The following is a 26,896-nucleotide window of genomic DNA, read 5'->3' as shown; positions in this document are numbered from 1 at the left end:
GTGTAATGATCTGCTTTATTTGACAAAGATGTTAATTTCTACTTTCAGTTTGGCCTATCTAATGTCACATAATAATGGACCAGGACTTTCTTCAGCATCTTCCAAGTCTGCATGTCTGGTAGACCAACTCGTGAGAGGGCATAGGAGCTATGCATTAAGTCTAGTTGTTTATGGGTAGATGGGACTTCATTCCTATTCGACCCACTTGCCGACACGGTAACTTGGCATAGTTCTTGAGAAGTTGCTCGATGGCAACATGGCGGACGTGGAGCTCTGAGGCCAAAGAATCTTTTTCTTGCACTTGGTGTGTTAATTCTTCAAAAACTTCTGTAAAAATTTTAAAAATAACAGTTTTACTTTCAGGATATGTAAAGCTAATTTGATGATATGCATTCAAGTAATCTACCTAAATTAATGTACTGCACAACTGTTAGTGATAAAAGAAAATCTGACACCAATGAAACCTGTTTTTAAACCCCACCACTGGACCTCCCCCCTCCCTGGGGCAGCTGAATACTTTCCACAGCCAGCTGAAAGATTTTGTTTGTCAAATAAAGCTACATAAGCAATAATGTCAGAGATGTACAGCAGAAACAGTTACTAAAGTTATATCAGATACAGTTTTCCCGTTCCAAATATTTCTATACTAATATCTATAATGACCTAAGGGCCAGTGTCCATTAACTCTCAGGTCTAGAAATACAATAAGAGACTATGGAATCAAACTACCTAAATTTCTGAATCCTACTTACTACTCTTCCTACTCAGGAAAGGAAAAATATGCTTTAGTTTCCGCTGACGCATCATCTTAATGATAACAGTGAGCATCTCATAGGACTATTATGGGGACTATAGAATATACTAGTCAAGTTCCTAACATGTTAATAAATACTTAGTAAATGTATATTGCTATTACAATTATTACTATTATATGATTACTCTGAGCACTGGTGTTGTCATAAAAGACCATTAGTTTGAAGAAGGGTTGTGCTACTGATTGAATGCATGATCTCTTTAAGTTAAAATGTCTTCAAAGAGTAGTTTTTTCATCAAAAGAAATCATTGGGAAAGAAAAAGAAAGAAAATTGGGAAACTTGAATACTAAGTGGTATTGTTAGTATTGGTAACATCATGTTGAACAATGGCATAAAACTTCATTAAAATATCATCAATGAGGTTGTGGTATATATAATATTTATATTTAAGATCTATCTATATTTAAGATATATATTTAAGATATTTTAAAGAACATTATTTTTTATTTCTTTTTAGGTCTTGGGATACACCCAGTAGTGCTGAGACTTACGCTTGGCTGTGCACTTGAGTTCCCTGCACTTGAGGTGCCAGGGACTGAATGTGGGTTGGCTGTGTGCAAGGCTTTACCCACTACTACCATCTCTTTGCCCAACTCTTAAGTTCTTGAGCCATATATAGGCAAAACAACATACTGTCTTGCATTGATTTCAAAATAGTCCATGCTGTGTGTATGGGTATAAGGAGGGCAAGTACAAGGACACACAGAGATGAAGGGAAGGATGCTTTTTCACAGCAGATCAAGCTGGTGAGGTTAGGCCAAAGGGTACACAATACTATTCTTCATACTTCTGTGCTTGAAATTACACATAATGTTCAAAAACAAAAATAAAGAGGGAACAATATCTATTGCTTGAAAGAACTATTAGGAAACACATTGCATAATGCCTAGCTTAGAAGAATGCAGTCAATAAAATGTTAGGAAAAGGCATTAACCCAGCTTGTAGTCTTCAACTGCATTAAAGAAGTTCTTCAATTCTTACTCATTAAACTATGATTCTAATCCCATTTCCAAATTTCGGTGCAAATAAAGTTTATGGTTCCCTGTCATAGAGAACATTCTGAATGAAAACTTCCATATCCAAAGAGCATGGAGACTTATTCTTTACCCTGTATTTGCTGTCGGAGCTTTGCATTCAGTTGCTTTACCTCACCAAGAGTCATCGAATTCACTGAAACATGAAAATATATTCATTATTACCACAACAAACTAGGAAAACAAGTTGCCTATATAACTAGCATAATACTAGTGCTAAAAATATTTGTGCTTAATTCTTAGTGGCACCATATAATTCATACACTAAGTCTTGTAGGGTATATTTAAAACCTATTCACAGCTCCCCATAAGATTTTGTGTCACTCCCAATATATATCCCAGTTGCATCAAATTCTTTCCATTTGAAAGTGTGCTGATATTTCTTATCCTGCTTCAGTTTTTAAAAAGTGTTATTCAGTTACCATCAAGTTGATTCTGCCTAACAAGAAGTGCTACATAATTCACAGCCCATAATTAAAAATTCACTATTCTTAAATCTTGTTCAACCTGGGGATTGAATCCCGGGACTCACAAATCAGGCAGATACTCAACCAGTGAGCTGCACCCCGAATCCTGAAAACCACTCAAGTATTGTGTAGGTAGAATACTTCACTTGTCTACCAAGTTATGTAACCTTAGCTAATTCATATGAAGAATTAAGAAATTGTTTAAAAATATACCAGTTAATTTAAAATGATCTTCGTTTCTGTGCGTTTTCATAGAAACAGATGCAGACTGAATGAGTCATTTTTCTCCAACGTTAAAGCAAGTGCACACATTACCTTTGGCCTTTGGTAAAAATGTCAGATGTTTGCTTTCGAAATGCCACCTCTAGTCAATTAGTCTTGAAGGGAATAGGCAGTGTGACAATGTCTGTGAGCCACTGGTAGAGTGTGTTCTAAAACTACACAAACTCTGAACTTTTCAATTTAGTTTGTTGATTCCACTCTGTTCAATAATGTAACCCCAAGGTCTGGGACAGTAAAATGCCAAAGCTTAGGTCATACTATGGCCTATTCCAGTGGTTGGCAACCTTTTTTTTCAACTGAGCCAAATCTTGCCAAAACCATGACTGAAATTTATTTTGAGAGCCACACAGGACGCGTACTGACAGAGGCTCGGAGTAGAGTCCTGATTCCTGGAGTGGCCGCCCGGCACACAGAATTAAAAGTGTAAAGAGCCACAGGTTGCCGACCACTGGCCTATTCCAAGGAACTGATGTTGAGTTTTAAGTATCTCATTTCCACTAGGGTTGAATCTGACATAAAATTTATAATTTGACTATGAATCTACATCAAAGTAACTGACATGTCACGTACATGTAAAAATGACTGAAATCTGACCTTTACCCTCTTCCCCTTTTGACTTACGTTCCTCTCTGCTGTAATGTGGATGGTGGGTCTGGACATTAGTCTCTGCATCAGAGATGGTCTCTTCTTTTTGCTGTGCTTGGTTGGGACCATGAGGCCACAATAACGTGGATTCTGAATCAGGAAGCCCAAAGTCTGTGTTTTCCCTCTGCTCCAAAATTCTTTGTGTGCAGTTTGTGAGGCTTCCTGTGCTTCCATCTATCCATTTTGCAGAATACTTTGGTACCTGGGAGTCAAACTGTGGGAGTAACTTTTTTTCTGGCTTATGTCTGAAGTTAAACAGGTGATGCTGGGTATTTTTGGAACATTCAGAATCTGAATCCAAGTCCTTATTTTGTGCATATTGTACAATCCTGCTTATCTTCTTACTCAAAATGGCTTTAACTTCTTCGTAAGTACTTTTTGAAAGCTTAGATCTGGAACAATCCTGGTTTGCAATCAAATGGTATTTTTCAAAGCAGTCTTTATGGCCTCTTAATGATCTTGTGTGCAAGAGATTTGATTTGGGTACTCCTGGAGAAAAGGGAGAAAACAAAAGCCTTGAAAAAAATCTCTTTCAGGGCTGGAGCCATGGTGCAAGCGGTAGGGCATTTGCCTTGCATACGCTGACCTAGGATGGACCACGGTTCAATCCCCTGGCGTCCCGTTTGGTCCCCTAAGCCAGAAGCAATTTCTGAATGCATAGCCAGGAATAACCCCTGAGCATCACTGGGTGTGCCCCCCCCCCCCAAAATCTCTTTTATAAACTACTTTATATATAAATCTGTCACTCATAATCTGGAAACGTGAGAAAGGTGCTCTAGAAGACTGAACCAATGGGCTAGACAGATAAAATACTCGTTTGGTGCTTCTCTTGCAAGCAGCTAATCTATGTTCACTGCATATAGTCCCCTGAGCACAGTCAGGACTATTTCCTGAGTGCAAACCAGTATCACTGAACCCTATAGTTTATATTTATAGAATTGATATTATGGCACTTTTCTCACTAACTTCCCTAAAATCTCTATTGATAATCCTAAATGACAACTGTTCAATATTTTTTTCAATAAAATAGTAAATCACATCCTTCAATTATTAGTTGTACACTTACCACTTTAATAAGATAAAGCAGAAAGAAAAAAAAAGACCTGTTATATAAAAACCTCAAAAGTCAATTAACTATTAAGATTATTATTTGGACCTCACTTGACAGGGCTTCAGAGCTATTTTTGACTCTGTGCTCAGGGCTCTGGGGACAGTGAATGCCAGGGATAGACTTACAGCTGGCTGCATGCATGGCAGCTTTACCTCCTGTATAAGCTCATGGGCCCTGGATTACATTTTGAAAGAAACTGAAAGCATCTAATTTAAAATAGCTTCACATTTATCTTATACTTACTACAAATTGTGTCAAGGAAATTTTATCTTCTTAAAAATATGTACCTTTGGGGGCCATGTTAATATTAATAGCACAGCAGGTAGGGCATTTGCCTTGCAGGAGCCTGATACAAGTTCAATCCATATGGGATGCCAAGAGTGATTTTTGAGCTCAGGGCCAGGAGTAACCCTTGAGCACTGACTGGCAGGTAGAGCACCAAAACCAAAAAACAAAAACAAAAATAAAACATACCATTGGGAGCTGGAGTCATAGTACAGAATGTAGGGCATTTGCCTTGCACCTGGTCAATCTGGGTTCAATCCCTCCATTCCTATATGGTACCCTGAGCTCACCAGAAATAATTCATAAAGGCAGAGCCAAGAGTAATCCTGTTATATGGCATGGCCAAATATGGCCCAAAACAAGCAAAAAATTAAAAAAAACCAAAATCCAAAACCCCACAAAAAGTAGTAAATTTAATTTGCTAGTCAGTATAATTCATTAACTCACAAGTGTTCTGCATGCTCCATAAACAGGAATATTCATTTATATCAACCTTTTGGGTGTCTTCTTTGAGCTACACTCAATGATGCCCAGATTTTATTCCTGATTTTGCTGAGAGATCGATCAGCCCTGGTGGTGCTTGGTGGACTACATTGGTGCCAGGGATAAGACTGGCTGATTGTCAAATGGAAAGGGAAGTGCCCTAACTCCTGTATTCTCCCTTCAGTCCTTAGCTCCCACTTCTTTTATTTGTTTTTGGGACATACCTGGCAGTGCTCATGGGTTACTCCCAGCACTGTACTCAGAAATTACTCTGACAGGTTTGTGGGACCAAAGGGATGGTGAGGAATTGAATATGGGTCGGTGGCATGCAAGAAAACACCTGCTGTTGTATTGCTCCAGCAGCCCCTTTCTCCCAACTTTCTAGCAGTTAAGTTTATGTGAACTGTTTTTTAGAACACAGAATATATTTTCAAATATGCACTTCAAAATACAGAATGCAAGAACATGTTTCCCAAAGTTCAAGAAACATTAAAGTCAAATAGCAATGGCTGCATAGAAAAGGTGAGTACAGTATGTAGAAATGAAAATTAATGCCTATCGGAACTAATTCAAATTTGCTTAGGTTTGAAAACAATACGTGTAGGGTTACTTAAGTACTCAGTTAAAAAGTTTGCTGACACAACAAAAATATTACATTCTGAAGTATTCTTGGCATCAAAATCAAAAAGTCAAAACTGTTTAACTGAACTACAAACTTGTACTGTAATGGCATTGAATTAGGTGTAAGAATATGAATCTGTTCTGAAAAGATTCACTAGCAATGATGAAACTTACTGATATTGCCAAAACCAGTACTGAAAGTCCTATCAGTTCCCTCACAAAGGAAGCTGAGTGACATCTGAATACGAATAGCTTCATACATGTGCTGTTCATACAAGTGCCACTGCAAGGTAATCTCCCATTTCAGTCTGGTTTCTTCTACTGAGCACAAAAATAAGCTCACACAGAACTACACACATTTTTATTTACCATTTTGCACCTTGTACTGCAACTGTGTGTATTATTTTACTTTTATTATGTAAGTTATTATTTGACAAAGTCAGTTTTCTAGTAAAGTTAGTTAAGACATCTAAATGGAAAAAAAAAATCCTCAAAACTCAATTTGCTAGCAGAATACACACACCTTTAAAATGTAAGGCCTTTAAAAGAATGATAGTACACTGGAGTATACTGGATAGGGCATTTGCCTTGCATGTGACTGACCCGGGTTCAATTCCCAGTACCCTATATAGTCCCCTGAGTCTGCCAGTAGTGATCTTTGAGCACCACTTGGTGATGCCGCAAAACAAAACCAAAATACTAAAATTACACAGAAAGGAAGCTTACAAAGTTTGCTTATTAGAAACTACAGTAAGCTGATTACAGTATTAATTGTATATGGTATATGTTTATACCATACCTAGTGGTATATTATGTTTAATTGAATGTGTCTATCATAAGACAAACATAATACTCTATCACTAACAGTACTGTTACTGTAACAATAGTCCCTTCAAAATATAAAAAAGAGTGCCTGTGATAGAGGCAGACTGTGGGTAGTTGGGAGGGGAACTGGGGACACTGGTGGAAATGGGCACTGGTTAAGGGATTGGTGTTGTAATATTGTATGTCTAAAACTCAATTATCAATAACTGCACTTCATGGTGATTCAACTAAATTTTTTTTAAATGATAGTACAAGAGATCAAATAAAACACAAGTTCCAGGCTACAGGCAGGTGAGAGAATTTTTAACTTGGTTATTTTACTAACCTTGGTAAATTTATTAAAAGTGCTTCCTTCTCTCTGTACTTTTAGGTCCTACTGCCAAGAGCTGGCAAGCCAATCTCCCTAATTGCATATTAGATTAGAATATGAAACAGAAACAGGCCACATTATAAGCTTCCCTTTCAGTCTAGATGAAATTCCTTGAAACATAAAAGTTCTCTAAATCATTATAAGAAAATTCATTAATTTTTGCTCCTAACATTTTGGTATTCATTTAGGAACTTCAGAAACTGTTATTCAAAGATTAAGCAGGTTCCCAATGATGATGGGCATGCTATTGGAATGATGCAAACATGCAAAGTACGATGAACAGTATTATAAACCCTCAGATTAAGTAAAAATGGGGCAAAAAAGATTAGATTTCCTGATGAACCCCAAAAGGTGATATACAGCTGGTCAACATTAAGAATAATCTAAGGAGCAGTGGCGCAGCAGTAGGAAGTTTTGCCTTGCACACGGCTGACCTAGGATGGACCTTGGTTCGATCCCCCAGTGTCCCATATAGTCTCCCAAGCCAGGAGTGATTTCTGAGTGCATAGCCAGGAGTAACCCCTGAGCGTCATTGGGTATGGCCCAAAAAATAAAACAAAAAAGAATAACCTAGAATATTGTCAGCTCTTAAGCAATGACATTGCTTGGTAATTTGTGAAAAAAATTCTAAAAATAATTTTTCTTTTAAATTGTTTAAATTTCAAAATAAGTGCTATAAACTTAGTAATGTACACAATTTCATGTGTATAAGTTGTCTGTTGAGATGAAGAGAAAAACAGAGAACTCTAATACCCAATCTTCTGTACAAACACATACATGCAAAATAAATTTCAATTTTTTTCGTGCACTCAGGAGAAAAATTGCATATCAAAAGCAAGGAAAAAGGGGCCAGAGCAATAACACAGTGGTAGGGCATTTGACTTGCACGCTGCTGATCCAGGATGGACCTGGGTTCAATCCCCTGCGTTCCAGATGGTTCCCCTGAGCACAGAGCCAGAAGTAACTTTACCTGAGTGCCAGCTGTGGCCCCAAAACAAAAACAAACAAACAAACAAACAAAAAAGGGCAATGCAAAAAAGATTACAGCAAAATGTTCTGAATATATTGGCCATTGACCCCTGGGTGCTATGATTGAAAACTCTTCCATTTCCTCACCCACAACAATGGAAGATGTTTTATTTTCATTTTCATTATTTCCTCCTGCCCCCCAATAAAATCTAGTGCTTATATTTCCCTCCATTACTACTACCTCTACATCATCTGCATCATCAATCACCACTTAAATCCCCAATTCCTATAAGAAACAATACTTTGAATTAATCACAATTGATTTAAAAATTGCCCTTTTACTGGTCTCATTCTGCTAGAAGTTGGGTCCTCCTGAAAAAAATGCATCCTGTTCTACATGCATTCTTTGCGTCAGGGCCTCTTACAGAGCAAGTACTCAAGAAAAAGTAGCTCCAAGAGTCAAGGAAAATTTAAACTATTTCAATCCCAATGACCAGTTCTTATTCAATATCTACTGAAATGTATTTTCAACTAGCCTAGCAAGGAAACTAGGATAAGTAGTTCTGCCAGACTGTTCAGAGATTAATTAAAACACTGACCAGTGGAACTATTCTTGTATTTAATATAGCTTAAGGGATCATTAGTCTGATTATGAGCCTGGAGAATCAATGAGCCATAGTTAATGAAGGATGGTATTCCTATAGTATTCTATCTGCCAAACAAATCAGAAACTTCAATTCAATTATGTGTGTTTTTTTTTAACAAACTTGTTAACTATGTAAGGTTGTTCCTATGTGTAAGCTAGTTTATTCATTCAGATCTGTACCTCATACTAATCTGTTCACTAAAAATTTTAAATGTCATTGAAGTTTTAAGTTTAATTAGAAAATATTCATTTTATAAACATACTTCAAATAACCCATTCAATGGTAAAGGAAACAAAATTAAAGAAAAATAAAAACACTGGCTCCCTCACATATTCGAACCAATTACAATCTAGAAAAGAATGCAAGTAGCCCACTATATATACCATTTTATAAGTTCTTGATTACTTTTCCACTTCATCAACTTGAATTAATCTAAGAAAGAGAAACAACCAATATTATTATGGAGACCCCAGTGAGCTTTCCAAGGAATATTTCCATTTTAATCACCTTTGCCAAGAGTAAACAGCTCTGAGTACCAACCTGCATCCTCAGTGGTTTCCAGAGGGAATGTATCTAAATGGGATTCAATGAATTGATATTTATTTTTCTTTTTGATGAGATATTATTTTTGAAAAGCTGAGTTACAAGAAATTTGTATTTAAAATTTTGCTTTGTTTTGGGGCCACACCAAAGCAGTGCTCAGGGATCAGAGAACTATATCATGGTGATACAGCCAAAAATAAATCTGCCACATGCAAGGGAAGCGTTCTACCCTGCTATCCTGCTTGTATGGCCCCAAGGTACTCCTAGACCAGTTAAAAAAAGCTCTGGGCCAGTGGCACAAGTGGTAGGCATCTGCCTTGCACAATTTAACTTAGGATGGATTGTGGTTTGATCTTCCTGGCGTCCCATATGGTCCCCAAGTCAGGAGCAATTTCTGAGCACATAGCCAGGAGTAACCCCTGAGCGTCACTGGGTGTGGTCTGAAAACAAAACACCAAAATAAAAAATGTTCCATTACAATTCTTTTACTAATAAAAGTTGTGGAGAGCTAAGTAATTGGCATTCTAAGTGATGTGAAAACTTTAAAAGTTACTGGAAAGAGGTCCATGTAAATTTGGGACCCATGAGGTCACTGTCAGAGAACTAAGACTATTGACAATTTTAACTTTTTAAAAACTTGTTTAAACTTTTTTAAAGCACCAGTTTCTTTCTGAGGACACTTGGAAACTAAAATAGAAACAGTATATCTCTGTGTGATCAGCAATTTGATTTCTTTACCTTTTCCTAAGATCTACTTATTTTTTTGTGAAGCCAGAGGTCATACTCAACTACCAGAATTGAGTCATACTCAACCACCAGGTCATACCATCTTTTTTCACTTCTCGTTGTTTTTGGGACACAAACAGAGATGTTCTGGAGTTAATCCTGGCTCTGCACTCAGGAATTACTCATGGCAATAATTACGGGACAATACGAGATGCTGAGTATTGAACTCACATTGGCCACATGCAAGACCCTACCTACTGTACTATGGCTCCAGCCCCCTTTCTCACGTTTATTGAGTTTTCTTCTACCATCTGAAATTTTCCCTCTCACTGACACACCTGGCATGCTACCTCCCACCCTTTTCTGCATAATCAGATTTTAGGCCAAACTATTTTGCAATAAGCAGGGTACAGCCATTATATGAAAACTTTACACTGTGCTGGTATTTCTTCAAAATGGGGTGTGATGATTATGTGGTGACAATGCAGTGAAATTCCCATGTTTTATTTATAAAGTCCCCCTTGAGATGAAATTACTTAATTACCCACATCCCATTATACCAGGCTTTTTATGCCCTTGCAATCCCGAAGGATTTGGTTCTGGTTTGGTGGTAAGGAGGTAAGCTAAGTAATCTTTCCGCTCATGGCTCAATAGCTGGTCCTGGCAATAGTACTGTATCTCAGCCGACCACACTGATGCTGCTTGGTTTTAAACCTCACATTCTCTTGAGTCATATCAGCTGACTATCTTATGTATGTTTACTTTGAAATTGAGACCTTCTTGAATTTGATGAACAGACTTAATTTCTCCTTAATGATATAGCGTCATAGAATATGGTGTTCCGTGGATAGAATAAATATAAAATTACTAGTCGTTGCATGGAAAGCTATAACACACACTACCACATCAGTAATATTGTTGGCAAGCTTTTAACAGGGCAAGTAGTTCAATTTTAGCTTAAAACAGGATTACAAAACTGGCCTTATCGTGTTCCAAATGGTGGGCTTAAATGTTTAATATTTAAATCAGGTAAGAAAATTTAGTTATGATTTAATTTCCAGATTGTGAACATTCTGTGAGAAAATTGAAACATATTGCCTTCAAAATAACCAACATTTGTGCAACTAATTCACAAAGTTCTGTGTCAAAATTAAAATGTTTTCTTTGAGGCACTGTGACTTAGAATACTATTAATGATAGTGGATATGTTATGTTCCAACACCATACCCTCCACTAGTATGACCACAGTGTATCACTGCTCAATGTCCTCCCTCTTCTCTCTAGCTCCAGTTTTTGTAGACCAATATTTTCAAAAATCATTTTATTTTTTAAAATAGAAGCTCACATTTTGCCCCGCTTTAGGAACTGACCAAGAGTTCAAGTGCTTTACTTGCTATGATCTTATCCCAGGTGCTAAGAAAAAAAGTCAGTCCCAGAATGCTTGTACACTGCCACAGTAAGATGCATTCATGTGCTACTTTAAAAGTATGAACTATAAAAATGGTAGGATAGGGGGCCAGAGATATAGTACAGCGGGTAAGGTGCTTTTCTTGTAAGTGGCTGACCATGGTTTGATTCCTGGCTTCCCATATAGCTCCCGAGCATCTTTCCAGTAGTGTTTCCTAGGGCAAAGCCAGGCTTAACCTCTAAGCATTACCACGTATACCCCTGTCCCCAAAATAAAAACAACAAAGGGCAGGATAGCTGTGGTTGAAGAGATAGTACCATGGGTAGGGTGTTTGCAAGTGGTTTGATCAAACCTGGGTTTGATCCCTGGCACTGTATATAGTCTCTCTAACAATGAGCCCTAAGAAATGATCCCTAACACAGTAAGAACAAGTAGGTGTGGCCCAACCCTCCAAAAAGAGGGAGGACAGCTAACCTTTGTATACTAAGATACAGGCTGAAAAGGATTAAGATGTCAGTTGGTTTTGAGAATCAGAATTAGATTCCCATTTGTTAAAAAAAAACTCAATCTGTAAATCAAGTGGCAGATCTACTGCCTTGTCTGAAGCCATCCTGCAGACAAGCTCTGCTTAGCCTACAAGTATGTCATAAGGATAAAAAAATACAACAGATCCTCTTACAGTTTCAGTTTCTTGACCTAAGAACCAAACCAGAAGATCTGGCATCAAGATGCTTGCATGAGAAGCAACTACCTATGGTATAAAAATAGGGCAAGTGCTAAATTCATCACTGTCTCTGCGATTATGTAGGTATCTACAGTATTACAGGCTCACTCCTATCAGTTAGTGGGGCATGTACTATATTTAGACTGTGTATTGACCGACAATGGACTGTCTGGAATGCTTTGTGTAAACACTGCCTGTAGGTCCTGTGAAAGTTTCTATACTAGACGATTCTGCATTTGATAAGCAAGCCAACACCCACCACACCATAGAGCACAATGTTATTATCAACGTATCTATTGCTAAACCCTAGCCAATCAGTGAATGAATGCTCAAACTGTCTATCTCATCACTGACTGGAGTTGGAAGTCAGTGATTAAACCAAGAAAGGCAGGCAAGAATGGAAAATCAGAGCACTGCCTGCTTCTCACAATTCGTGAGTTCTTTCACTTTTCAGAAAATTTTATTGGTATTTCTATATTTTGGTGAATTTGTGAGAAACAGAGTTCTCTTTAGCTAACTCAGAAGTTGCAAGGTGTCTGTCTATGTTCTGTCTCTAATATACTACTTTTAAAGTAATAGTAGGTAACTGCTTATCTCTGCATTGGGCAACAGATGGAATTATTGGCAAACGAACATACAGATGGAGTTGGTGACTTGCTTTCCCATATTCTGAGAATCGTGGCCCTAAAGAAAGACACACCAACAGGTGGTCTTTAGACAACAGATTTCAGCTCAGTGATGTTTATTTCATTTAAAGTTTTAGTGCACGCTGAGCTGAGGAGGATTAAGACCATTAATCAAAGCAGCTTAATCCAGTAAATGAACTGTCTGGACAAATTTCAGGAAGTAGAGCCCTCAGAGTCAATGATACATTAATGATAAATATAAAAATAAAATGCCCAGCGAAGTCACGGTGGAACTGAACTGTTTACTGGTAGATCTACAAATTGCAAATGACTTGTGAAATAGAAAACCTCTGTGTGAATTATATTTTTTCATTTTAACAGTTGGAAAAATTAGGGAAACACACCTACATAACTGTTTATTACTCTCAACTGCAAATAAATAACAATTCATCCTCAATTCTACTCCCTAATTTAGCTGTCTTCTAATCAGCAATACCAAGAAAACCTTTCTGTGATGATGGACACACACTCTATCTCTGCTGCCTATGAGTGGCCACTGGTCTCATTAGCATTCCAAACCTGGGTGATTTGTCAAGGCGCTAGATTAAATTAACTAAAATTACTACACTGTGAGGGCAGAGTGTAGTACAGTAGGTAGGGCCCTTACCTTGCATGCTATTGAAGTTCGATCCCTGGCAACACATGTAGTCCCCAGAGCATTGCCAGGAATGATTCTTGAGTGCTGAGCTATGAATAAGCCTTGAGTATCACTGGGTATGGCTCAAATCCTGCCAATTACTACATTGTGATGGGACTACCAATATCAGTGTAATCTGTTTGTAACTGATTATGTTAGTATAAGGCACTACAAGGAAAAGAAAATATCGATGGAACCTTTCCATTTCTTATAAATATGGACTACTAAACTCCCAGTAACAGAGAATATAAAAACCTAAAGTGTGTTCCAATACATTAAAATATTTCAAATTCAGAGTATAATTTTAATGGCATAAATAATCTTTTACAATAAAAAGCAAAAATCCAACTCACCCAATATTCTACTTGTTTTTCCCCACCTTTGCAAATAGTTCTAAAAAAGGCATTACTATATTCTAATTTTTTGTGTGTGCATAGTGTTAATTAACATGACGGTTCTAAAAGTGAAATTCAGTATTTCATCTCTGCTCTTCCCAGCCCCAAAGAAAATCCTCCCTCCACTGATAACAACAACAACAAAAAGTAAAATATTGTATGCAACAGCAAATAGCACATTTTTAAACTGGTAAACTCTTTAAACTTAGATTAACTCTAACTTCTAACAAGAAGAGTGGCATTTTATTTCCTCCAAGATAGAGAGATGATACTATTTTTATCTTCTTTTATTTTCACACAGTATTATTTTGTACATGACAAAATTACCTTTTATTTCTGATTAGCTGAACTCTCTTCATCAACCCTTCAGTAGCTATTATAAATTATTTTTCAAGCATAAACCTTGTTCCATTTACTGAGAAATTCTTGACCTAGTATCTTTCAAAGCATTAATGATTTTTCAATCTAGATTTTCAATTTAGAACTGTATTTCCATACAGTTCACAAAACATTTCCTTTCATCTTTATTCAGGCATTAGAATGAGTGAATGATGAATCTGTGCCAGAATGTCTTTTTATGTATTCTGATACATCACTTTTATCCATAATTTATGTTCTTATTGATTAAGACATTTTGGACAATAAATTCTGCTTTGTTTTTAACTTTAAATTTCTTGATAGACTTTTATCACTAATTTCAAAAGCACTCAGGGTCACTAAATGCCGAAAGGGCAGTTAAGAGTGCATATCAGTATTTTGGGATGTCTGGAGAGTTGAAGTTTACTCCATGAACCTACCAATTCCCTTTCTACGTAGTGTCCTCTGAAAATCATTTTGCTTTTGTTTATGGAGAAATATAAGAGTTTCTTTTTCTTTTACTTGAAAAAGATAACCAGATGTCACTAATTACTGGTGCTCTACTTTTCTTCTGAAATTAATATAGTTCTTACATTAATAAGATTTATAAAATTTTATGTTAATACAAAAATAGATCTGAAATTCTGTGGAAGGGTAGAAAAACAGGGAAGTGTTACTTTGGGCAAGTCTAATAGAGAAACAATGGAGAGACAATTTTCCAAAGCCTCCTTTTGATGGATTCATCCGTCATATTTAGTTTTTACTGTGTACAGACTGTACCACTGCTGACTATATACGTGTAAGTGAACAAATTCACATACTTATGGAATGTGTATTATGAAATATTTAAGAGCTAATTTAAGAGCTATATAAGATGTCTGTTAATGTCCTGGCACACACAGGAAAGCAAGAAGAAATCTGCTAGTTAGTATAGAGAAGTGAGAGGTTAGAGTAAGGGGGAGAAAGACAGACAGATAAAGGCATCACAAAGGATCACTCCTGGTGGTGCCTGAAGGACCAGATCGGTTGTTGGGGATCAAACCTAGGTAGGCCACATATGAAGCATTTTACCTCATGTACCATCCTTCTGTCCCTCTTGACTTAACTAAATGGATACTATGCTTCAATTTACTTCTTGATTACCAACATGTAAAGTGTTTTGGTCAAAGAGAATCATGGAAGAATGAAGTTAAAATCAGTCACTGGATTCACCAGTGCCTTATCAAGAGAAAACATCTGCAGAGTGTTCTTGATGGGATGATAATTAAACGAATTTGAATCTGTGTCTCTTCCTAGAAAAGTTCCTGGAAAGATCAACAAATTAAGGGAGGCTGAAGTCCAAGACAGGATGCATTGAGAGCACTCAGAGAAACAATAAGTAATGAGCAGGAAGAACTTACACAGAAAAACTTCACTTGGCATAATAGAAATTGATCCAGTTTTATGAACGTTTGTTTCTTTCTAGAAAACAAAGCCAATTAACAAAGGAGATGGAAGTGCTTCAAGAAATTACCTACACAGTCCTTGAGCATAAATGAAAGCAAAGAGCAGAAAGAAACAGTCTGGAGCTCTCAGGACAGCTGTCCCCTCTAGTGTCATTTCTAAACTGGTTAATTATAATCAACTTTCATTACTGGCCCCTCATCACCCCAGGCTATCCTCTCATTCACAATGGCTTAGGGAGTGATAGTAACTTGGTCACTGAGTAACTTTAGTAAAAGAAGTTTTTAGCACAAGGATGAGCATTTGAATACACACACTATAAAGTTTATACATTTAGGGCCAGAGACAGGCCAAAAATATTAGAAAGTTTATGTATTTATCACCGAGTTCTGGCATAAACAAATTTTTCTAATACTGAATCATAGATGTAAGACTTTCTTTTTTTTTTTTTTTTTTTTTTTTTTTTGGTTTTTTGGGCCACACCCTGTGACGCTCAGGGGTTACTCCTGGCTATGCGCTCAGAAGTTGCTCCTGGCTTCTTGGGGGACCATATGGGACGCCGGGGGATCGAACCGCGGTCCGCCCTATGCTAGCGCAGGTAAGGCAGGCACCTTACCTCCAGCGCCACCGCCCGGCCCCTATGTAAGACTTTCTTAACACTTTAAAAGATGAGTCCTCAAAGTGAAAATTCTTAAGTTCATGAAATGTATCATCTATCACTTGAGTTTCTAAAATGTTTGCATCTCTTTATCTCTGATTCTGTAAAGTTACAAAAAACACAACTTAAGATCATGCTCAGAATACAAAATCTCTACAAATATAAGACTGTCTTTTGTTATTCTTTCTGTTTTCATGTCACTAATGCACACAGCTTTTAAACAAGAGACTAGCTGATCAAACATAACAATTCAAGCGGCATAAAATATTTACTGCAAATGTGAGAATTCAAAACTAGCCTGTTATTCTATAAAAGGATCATTTATTATCCTCCTATTATAAAAACAGAATAGAACACCTTCTAGCAAACCTAGTAATCACTAAACTGAGAAACCAGATAACATACTATGAAAAGCCACACCACACTACCAAAGTAAATGTCACCGGTTAGTCCTTTTCAGACGCCAACATTTCTATGACAGTGTGTTGAGAAACAGGTAGGGGGTTAAAAAAATAAAAACAAATAATACACTGAATTATTCTTCCAGCAATTATTATTATATTTTTCCTCATTTAAGAAAAAAAGCATGTTCTGATAAAAATTGAAATTCTGCTATATTTGGGATTCTCATTTCCTCCCATCTTATACAATAATCTTCAAAAACCAAATTCAAATGGCTATAATGCTCTAGTCCATATATACTCTAGCACAAATATTTAAGAATATTCAATTCCCAGAGAGGAGAGCATCAGATAGTAAAAACCCAATTCTAAAAAATTTTTTCTCAAAGATTTAATTGGTTTTAAAAATATGAAATGCTGGGGGCCAGAGAGATAGCATGGAGGTAAAGCATTTGCCTTGCATGCAGAACGTTGGTGGTTCAAGTTCCAGCAACCCATACACTCCCCTGAGCCTGCCAGGAGCGATTTCTGAGCATAGAGCCAGGAGTAACCCCTGAGCACTGCCGGGTGTGACCCAAAAACCAATATATATATATATATACATACATACATACATATATATATGTATATGAAATGCTTCTAGGGTATATAACGTAAGTTTTAATTCAAACTATGAGTAGCTTTTGCTTTTTGTTTGTTTGTTTGGTTGGTTTTTGGGTCACACCTGGCAGTGCTCAGGGCTTACTTCTGACACTATGCTCAGAAATTGCCCCTGGCAGGCTTGGGGGACCATATGGGGTGCTGGGATTCAAACCATCATCCTTCTGCATGCAAGGCAAACACTTTACCGCTGTGCTATCTCTCCGGCCCCCCAGCTTTTGCCTTTTAAAGACCACCCACTCCTTCAACAATGAAGGACCCTTTCAGTGGAGGACTGAGTCTGTGCTCCCAAATGTAGATAGATGTTTGGAAAGATGGTACCCAAGGGATCTGTGTCTATCCTCAATGGAATGAGGAGGAGTTAATTAAAAGGCACATTCAAAGGGCTAAGGGCCAGGAGACAGGTGAGCGAGTGGCTGAGTGAGAGCGTTGAAGAGCCTGCAAGCCTATGGCTGAGTTCGAGCCTAACACAGTCTCTTGGGGTCAATGGTGCAACAGAAAAGTGTACCATTTCCAGAGCACTGAGTCTGACCTGTGACCCCAGTGAGCACATTAAAGTATATATAATATATATATATATAAATAACAATATAACAAAATATAACAAAGTATATATCAACCAAGTATCTGTATCCCACTTTATAACAATATATTCCACTTTAACAATATATATATAACAAAGTGTATATATATATATATATATATATATATATATATATATATATATATAAAACACACATATAACAATATAACAAAATATAACAAAGTATCCCACTTTATAACAATAAAACAACCTAAAAAAGAAGGCGTGGGAAAGAGAGGCGGGAAAAATGGCTAGAAACATGATTATGAGAATCATGAAAGTTTAGGTTTCTGCAGTAAATCTGTGTCAATTTACCTTTTTTCCCCTCCACAGAGTGTGGTCTCTGTCTGGAGAGGAGGGTCAGTCAGTACACTTCCTCAATGGTGCTCAGGGTCTACTTAAGGTGATTCTTGGCTCACTGAGCCAGCATGGCTGATCCTAAAGCTCAAGGATGTGGTGCTACTTTGGTTTTACAGTGACAGGAACTACCAGGGCCACACTGATATGAAGGAGCAGAGCATGTGGGGAGGGGGACACTGTGTGGTATATTGAACCTAGGTTAGCTGTGTGCAAATTCTGTATTCCTAATCTCTATATCATCTCCCCAGCTCCAAGCAGCAAATTTGTATAATGGCGTATGCACTACTACTCATTTAGTAGGAAGTCTTGGTTAGACTGGTTAGTTTTGGTTAGTCTTGGCTGACCAAAAAGCAAGAATTTGGAATTCTTAAAATATAGAAAAACAGGTTTCTATCTTAGCCCTATCAATGAAAAGTAGAGATAGTAGATTAATAAAGTTAAGGTATACCACAACAAGTATACTACAAGTTCTCCAGGCTTTGAAGCCCAATTTTGTCTTTTATGATGGTGAGACTTTAAAGTGCATTTTTGAGGTCTGAAAAAAATTGATTCTATCTCCGTTAAAATGGAGGATGAGGACTGGAGCGATAGTGCAGCGGCTAGGGCATTTGCCTTGCATGTAGCTGACTTGGTTCAAACTCTGGCATCCTGTATGGTCCCCTGAGCCATAAGTGCCAGGAGTGACTTCTGAGCACAGAGACAGGAATAATGTCTGAGTGCCACTGGGAGTGTTCCCAAAACAAAACAACAACAAAACAAACAAAAAAAAGGAGGATAGTAGGCATCCTAAACTTATTTTTGACTTAAATAAACTATTCCTAGAAAGAGTGCTTGCACAATGTTCTTAGTATATAGCCCAAGTAGTCTAACTACATGAAAAATTTCTTTTACTATGAAATACAGATGTGGGCTGGGAATTTTCCAATGCCAAACTGAAATATTGAGGGAATATACAATATATAAAGAAAAAAATGCACAACAGATAAAAAATACCCAGGGTCAACTCTATTTCAAAATAACATGAATTGAGGTATTTCATTCTACCATAACTATTAACTTTTGTAATTTAAAGGTTGCAGAAGAATAATTCTTAAGTTGAAATACTTCTAAAATCTTAAAGCTAGTGCTATATAGAATTTATATAACCCAGAGAAAATCGATGATCTTCCTCAATTATCTATATTTAGCAACTATAATTCTTCTGGGCCATATAATGGCAAAATTGTCGTAAGCAGTATTATCATAAAAGATGAATGACATATAATTAACTCTACTGTGTTAAGTTTTCTATTTAAAGCTTAATTTTATTATGTACTATAAACATTAATTTGATGTCTATAATAATTTTGAACCTTAAGTTCGAACAAGAAACCTCATGGTAGAAAATTCTAATTCATTTATTTTCCATAATATGAACATTTTTTACTTAGGAAACAGGAAAAAAGACAATTTAAACTGCACATATACAACCTGGGAAAAAGAATAAAACTAGTGAATAAAACTAAAGAATAAACAAACAAACAAAAACTGCAAAATCTGAAGTTCTACCAAACTAGCTCTACAGATAAGGAACACTTTAAAATTCAACAGCAAAAATTTTTTTTGAATCACGAGATTATTCTTTTCAAGGCTAACTCATAATTAACAATGTTTGGGCCAGAGAGAAAGTACTGTAGAGAGGGCCCTGCCAGTATATATGGTCCACTGGGGGATCAATCCAATGCACCACTACGGTTCCCAAAGCTCTCCTGAGCACAAAACCAGGAATAAGCACTGAGCACAGCTTCAAGGGTCCTCAAACAAAACCAAACCCAAACCAGCTGTCCAAATGAAGAGTTTTATAATGAGAATATCAACATTAAGATGTCTTTGGAGCAAATACAAATTTTCAGCAACAATTTTTTAAAAAAGATTTAGAAAACTTTTTATACGTTAAAAATGTGACAAAGAAACATTTATTCATCTTTTGGTTTGGGGGCTACAACCAGTGATGCTCAGGAGAAATTCCTGGCTCTACATACAGGGACCACATGGAATGCTAAAGTTTGAACCCAAGCCAAATGCGTGCGGGGGGGGGGGGGGGAAGATAGCACAGTTGTAGGGCATTTGTCTTGCATGCAGCATGGACAGTGATTCGAATCTCGGCATCCCCTGTAGTTCCCCATGCCTGCCAGGAGTGATTTCTAAGCACAGAGGCAGGAGTAACCCCTGAGAGCTGAAGGGTGTGACCCAAAAACCAACCAACCAACCAACCAACCAAATAACCCCCCCAAGAACCCCCCAAAAGCGTGCAAAGTAAGCACCCTACCTGCTCTGACCCCAACAAATCAACATTTTAAAAATCCTTTTAGTTTTGAATATTAAAATAGATAGGTAAATGTCACCTAAGAGGGATTAAAAATTAAAAAACAAATAGTTTTTTAGATAAGACAGCATAGCTCCTTAGTGAGGTACTAGGCATGGAGACTAAAGAAAAAAAAAGCACATTTCCCCTATCAATTAAAAAAAAATTAGTCATGAGTTTATTTAAACATCCTCTGTGCTCCCTCCATGCTGTCTTGTTAAAAATCTGACAACTTGAGTTCTCCAGGCAGAAAATAGATTTTACCAATCAATACTCACATCTCACTCTCTTAGCAAAAATGGGGTGAGTACTGTCAGTTTCCAAAATAAATAAATAAATCACTCTTCAAAATTCCCTGGCTATGCTAACTTTAGCTTGGATTCCTTCAGAAACCCTTCGCTTTCATTCCGCCCCACATTTCGTACTTGGCCCAATTTCCAACCATTCAACCAAATCCAAGAGCTCTGCCTCGTGAAGTGGGGAGCCCACTTAAGGCCCGGCAGCTGCATCCATCCAGCATCCAGTGTGTTCCTGCCCTAGACACAGAAGGCTGGTACCAGACAGCAGCACCTCCCCTTACTTACCCTCAATATTCAGCTCAAAACAAACGTGGCAGAAGGAGAGGGTCTCTTTTTCCGTTCCCAGCTTACAGATACTGCAGACGTTGTCATCGTTCAAATCAATGTTCACAAACTGCTCTTCTTCGTTCATAGTGCCCCTGGGCAAGACACACAAGAAAAAGGGAAGAAAAATAAAATAAATGAATAAAGTCAGGCTGGCTCAGCAAGCACCTTGCAGGCAACACGAAGGAACTTGCAAGAGAATCTTTGAGAAAGGGATGCTTTGGCTCCCAAGAGCAGAACTGCAAGCCAACAAGTCCTCATCCGCCCAACACCCCACTTTTTATTGTCCCCCTTGACTCAGAGCCAGGAAAATCGTAAAGTTTCCAAGTAGGTGACACTCAACCTGGGTACCTCCCGCGCCCTAAACTCCGTCTTTTTCTTCTCTTTCTTTTTTTGTTTAGTTTTGGGGCCATACCAGAAGAGAGGGCTGCTCAGGTTTGGGAAGTGGGGCAACTAAAGGGAAAAAAAATCCCATTTCCCCTATCAATTAAAAATATGAGTCATGAGTTTATTAAAACATCCTGTGCTCCCCCCATGCTGTCTTGTTAAAAAAAAATCTGACAGCTTGAGTTCTCAAGGCAGAGAATACATTTTTACCAATCAATACTCACATCTCACTCTCTTAGCAAAAAAAATGGGGTGAGTCCCGTCTGGAGAACTCTGCTCTCAAGGAACCTCACTTGGCTCCATCTGGATGAAGAAGCTAGAAAGGAAAGGGAGCCATGAATTAATTGAATTTGCCTTTAGAGGAAAGCAAAAGAGAGGAGAGAGAGAGAGAAGAGGGGGGCTGGCTGTCCCGGTTAAGTTTTGTTTCGTGGTGAGGAGAGAAAAAAGGGGGGATCTCTCGCGCACCCCGACAACTGAAAAGAAAAGAGAGGGTTCCAACGCCGTCTGTCAGTCTGTCTCCTCCGGGGCGGGCGGGACGCCTTGGGGTGAACTTCACTGTGGGGAAACCGCGGGGGAGACGTTAACGCCAAGTCGGGGTGCAGCCCCTTGGAATCACGATGCCCCAGCAAGAAGCGCCCCGACGACGACGGGACGGCGGCCTGGGGAGACTGGCGCGCGGCGGTGCCTGCCAGGGGGGGGTGACACCCCTCAGCCCTGCTGAGGGACACCCAGAAACTCACCGGAAGCCGGGGCAGAAGTCAGCGCGCTTTTTTATTTTTTAATTTAACCCTCCGGCTCCGAGCGCTGCCGCCTCCGCCGCCGCCGCCGGTCGCGGGATCTGCCACTATTGTTTCCGGCCGCGCGGCTGAGGCGTTCGCGCGCGCCCGGCCCCGCCCCCTTTCACTCGAAGCCCCGCCCCTCCGCGCAGGCCACGCCCCTCCCGCCGGTGCCACCGCGCGACGGCCCGGCGGGGGTGGGTGAGGGTGATGCGGCTCACTCCGCCGAGCGCGCCTCGTGGCTCCTTTGGGCCGCGCCGCTTTTCCCGCCTTTTCCGCCCCTCCGCCGCTTTTACCTTAGGATATTCCGGTTCTAACGAGGCTGCGGGCTTTTGAGGTTCTGCCCGGAAGCGGAGCTGCTCCTCCCCTCCCGGAGGCAACGTAGATAGAGGAGCCCGTTCTCCTCTCTCACACACACACCCCGCCACCACCCGCAAAGGCGTAGTGGAAACTACTACTGCCCCCGGGGCGGGGAAGGCTCCAGGGTCTCTTGTCTGCACAAGTGACAGGAGAGAAAGGGCAACCCAGCCTGAGGCTTAGGGAAGCCCCCCGTGATAGCGTTGAGGGGCCCGGAAAGGAAGGAAGGAAGGAAGGAAGGAAGGAAGGAAGGAAGGAAGGAAGGAAGGAAGGAAGGAAGGAAGGAAGGAAGGAAGGAAGGAAGGAAGGAAGGGAGGAAGGAAGGAAGGGAGGAAGGGAGGAAGGAGGAAGGAAGGAAGGAAGGAAGGAAGGAAGGAAGGAAGGAAGGAGGAAGGAAGGGTGGGAGGGAGGGAGGAAGGAAGGAAGGAAGGAAGGAAGGAAGGAAGGAAGGAAGGAAGGAAGGAAATAGTTGCTCTTGGAAGTTTCTTAATTGAGGACTCGTGTCCCGGGCAGTGCTTGAGTTTTGTTTGTTTTGCTTTTTGCAGATCACGCTGTGCCCCGGGCCAAGCCTCCCGTGCAACGTGGTATGGCCCGTTGCTGGCCCATGCGGGTGATAGAGCCTGTGGTCCCCACTTCTTAATGTTTAGGGTCCGCCCCTCTCTTCAACTTCTGGGGCTACCTAAATTCTTGATGTGAAAGAGTGAAAGTCTTTGCAATAATTCTTGCAATAATCTAGCTGATATTTATTAGTGTAGTGTCATTCATTCACACCACAACCCAGAAAGAAGAAAGGAGATCACCCCCCCCTCTCCACCCCTTAATTTTGCAATCTGGGAGTGATTAGCCCAGATAGATTATTGGTAGAAATAAAAGGGATTTGAATCCCAGGCCGCTGATGCAAAGTCATTATTATTAACTTGCCCCAACAATTTCATAAGCACCCGGACTGGCCACTCTCATAAATGGAAAGCGGATTAGGGTGCTAATCTAGGCGTCTGAGATCCTTAGATTTGGGCTATTTCAAGGCCACGGTAATGCTTGATACAAAGCACAGAGACCTCTGACAAGTGATGATGTGTTTGTGAAGTGTAGGAGATGGAACAGTTACATGCCACTGGGCATCTATTTGGAAATGGTACACTGAGAACTTTCTCAAGATCTGAAGTAGAACTTGGTGTGAGAGCTCCAGATTATTTGGGGTGCACAGAATTTTCAGAAGCATGGATTAGAATGGAAAAATTCCATGTTCTTTTTAAATTGAATTTCTCGTTCTAGGTCAAGGTGACGAATGTCCGACTTCTCTGAATTCTATCTTATTTTTATTCTATCCATCTTAAAAATAAGAATGCTTTATAAAACCATTAAACATGTAAAAAACCCGAATTCTTACAATTCTTTGAGATATCTCTTATTCTGGTGGCATTTTACTCTGTTAATTTTCCCTAACACTGTCTCCTTTCTTTCTTCAAAACACAATCCATTAGAAACAAAATTCTTCCAATTTATAATTACAGCTGTTCAGTTTTAACAAGCATGCACCTTGTGAAGCTGCCACTTCAAACCAGATAGATATGGAGATTTTCTCATGCTTCTTCATCTTCAAGCCTTCCTCAAACTCTGATCTAATTTATATCACAAAAGACAAGTTTTACCTGTTGCAGAAATATAGGTTCATAGAATTAAGCAGTATGCAGTTTGGGATTGCCTGCTTTCAAACTCAGCACAATTTTTTTTTTTTTAACATTAGTGCTGTGTTAAATCTTTTTTTTTTTTTTTTTGGTTTTTGGTTATGGGTCACACCTGGCTCTAAGCTCAAAAATCGCTCCTGGCAGGCTCAGGGTACCATATGGGATGATGGGATTCTAATCACTGTCCTTCTGCATGCAAGACAAACACCCTACCTCCATGCTATCTCTCTGGCCCCTGTGTTTAATCTTTTTATTGCTGAATTCCACAATTTGTTAATTCACACTTGTTGGGCAATCATGCTAAAATGATTTATGTAGTGATATATCTGTGGGCTACCATTTTCTTTTTCTTAGTTATAAACCCAATTTGTGAAGACTGTTAAGCCTTTTAGTGAATTAAGCCTTTTATCAGAAAGACTGCATTTTATTGGGAAAATATTTGTTTTTGGGCCAAATCCAATGGTGCTTAGGTTACTACTGGCTCTGTCCTCAGGAAGTGCTCCCTATGGAAACAGGGGAACCATATGGGAAGTTGGGGTTCAAACCCAGGATGGCTGCAGGTGAGGCAAAAGCCTTTCCTACCTGCTGCACTAACTCTAGATAATATATATTTTTTATTATATAATTTTTATTTTGACCATATTGGCTTACATATCTTCCACAAGAGTATTTTAGGTACATATTAACATTGAATCAGGGGAATTCCCATCACCAAGTTTTTCCTCCCTCCACCTCCGTTCCCATCCTGCATCCCATATCCCCCACCCTCACCCCTCACCCCCCGGGCTGCCAGGTAAGTGGTCCTCTCTGTGTCTAGCTTACTATTAGTGGTCATATATCTGTTTGGTCCTGCTACCCTCCCTTATTTCCCCTTTATTTGAGAGATGGGACTAGATAGTTCAAGTTATGTGTTTTCGTTTGAAATAAAAGAAAGGCATAAAAGTGGAATAAAAATAAAATAATACGAAAATGTGCGTAGTCCTTCTATAGAGGCTCTCATCCTCAGTTTGAGAGAGGACAGGAAAAAAGGAATTGAAATACCACAACAATACAAAAAGAAATATCAAATAAAATATCCAGTGAGCACTACAGCACTAAAGGCAAGCACCACATAATAGTCTCAGTCCTGAAATAAAACCATGCCAGAGCACAATGAGAAAGAGAAAGATAAAATAACATAAAATAGAGTTGGAGGCATCAACTTCAATATCTACACCAAAACAAAGAAATCAAAAAAAGATAAACAAAATTAAAAAATGAATAAATAGATAAAAAAGATTATTTTGTGCCTCTTTTTTTTTTTCCTGTATAGGCATAGTAAATATTGGGGGCATTAGAGAGAGAATTCCCATGGCCATGATATACAGGGATTCTCCACCCTGGAATTGACAGTAGACTCCTTGTCTGTTCATTTACTCTCCCCTCGGTGCTTTTGTGGTATATGGATGACTTCTGCTTTGTCATGGGTAATAAAATCAGACCTCTGTATCTAGATAATATATTTTAAGAACACTGATTTTGTATGATGTTATAGGAAGTTCTACTATTTTATTGTTTTATGTTTTTCCCCACTTAATTTTTACTCCTCTTTATATTAATGTTGAGTCTACACTCAACATTATTAGTCTACACTGTTGTGTCTTGCTTTTAAAATCTAGTCTGATATGACCGATTTTGACAACCACAACTGAGCAGAATGTTTTCAGGCAACATAAATAGACCACAGGGTTTACAATGAACATGGCTGGAGTTTATCCCATGGCAGTATGCTTCAAGGGTGGAGAAACCCTGTATTTTTTTCCTTCTGTTTTCTTCTATTAAATTTATATACATTGGTCTTGACAGGGGCTCCTCCTCACTTTTTTTCTTCCTTTTTTTTCCTTCAATGAGCCATAGAACATGAATCATATTGTTCTGCCTCAAAAATTAAGGGAAAAAAAGTGGATGGTATATACCAGGGGCAAACAGCCCCACAAACATTGAGTGGAAATAAAAAATGATCAGACCTAAATACTGAACCCAAAGTCAATGACAGTAGAATTAAAAGACCCAAACTACAACAAGTTATACACAAAAGGGACATGTTATGCTGGCAGTCCAGGTGGCTAAAGGTGGAGCTAAGGGAAGCATGCTGGGAACAGGGGTGGAGGGAGGGCAACACTGGTGGTGGGAATTACCTTAATTCATTGTCACTATCTACCTTAAATATAAGTGTGAAAGACTTGTAATTCATATTGGTCTCAAAAAAAAAAAAAAAGTTCAGAGACCAGAATTAAAATCCCTCCCCCAAAATCTAGTCTTATAATGTTTTTAAATTGGTTGTTGGGCCCAGAGAGATAGCACAGCAGCGTTTGCCTTGCAAGCAGCAGATCCAGGACCAAAGGTGGTTGGTTCGAATCCCTGTGTCCCATATGGTCCCCCGTGCTTTCCAGGAGCTATTTCTGAGCAGACAGCCAGGAGTAACCCCTGAGCACCGCCGGGTGTGGACCAAAAACCAAAAAAAAAAAAAAAAAATTGGTGTGTTTGACCTATTTGCATCTAATGTAATTCAGTTAAGCTCTAGATTTTACTATTATTTATTTTTTT

At 38.8% G+C, this 26,896-nt stretch overlaps 1 protein-coding gene across 1 annotated transcript; it reads right to left on the bottom strand.

Annotated features, from left to right (window-relative positions):
• C13H21orf91 (chromosome 13 C21orf91 homolog) lies at nucleotides 1-21,798 on the bottom strand. Its single transcript, XM_049785506.1, has 5 exons — nucleotides 21,714-21,798; nucleotides 21,064-21,197; nucleotides 3,220-3,732; nucleotides 1,923-1,985; nucleotides 1-327 (listed from the first exon to the last, which is right to left on the bottom strand). Coding segments are annotated over exons 1-5 (879 nt in total). The 5' UTR covers nucleotides 21,716-21,798; the 3' UTR covers nucleotides 1-160.
• Between the last annotated feature and the right edge of the window lie 5,098 nt (nucleotides 21,799-26,896).

The sequence above is a fragment of the Suncus etruscus genome, chromosome 13, assembly GCF_024139225.1.
Source record: "Suncus etruscus isolate mSunEtr1 chromosome 13, mSunEtr1.pri.cur, whole genome shotgun sequence".
Lineage (NCBI taxonomy): Eukaryota > Metazoa > Chordata > Mammalia > Eulipotyphla > Soricidae > Suncus > Suncus etruscus.
The sequence above is the reverse complement of the archived record's forward strand: the minus strand, read 5'-3'. Positions and strand labels throughout refer to the sequence as shown.

What these genes read in the sequence shown, in the direction of transcription:
- C13H21orf91 (XM_049785506.1), bottom strand. An exon ending in ACATTACAGCAGAGAGGAAC is followed by an intron (nt 1,986 to 3,219) that starts GTAAGTCAAAAG and finishes TTCATGTTTCAG; the next exon opens with TGAATTCGATGACTCTTGGT. An exon ending in GCTCCGACAGCAAATACAGG is followed by an intron (nt 328 to 1,922) that starts GTAAAGAATAAG and finishes AAATTTTTACAG; the next exon opens with AAGTTTTTGAAGAATTAACA.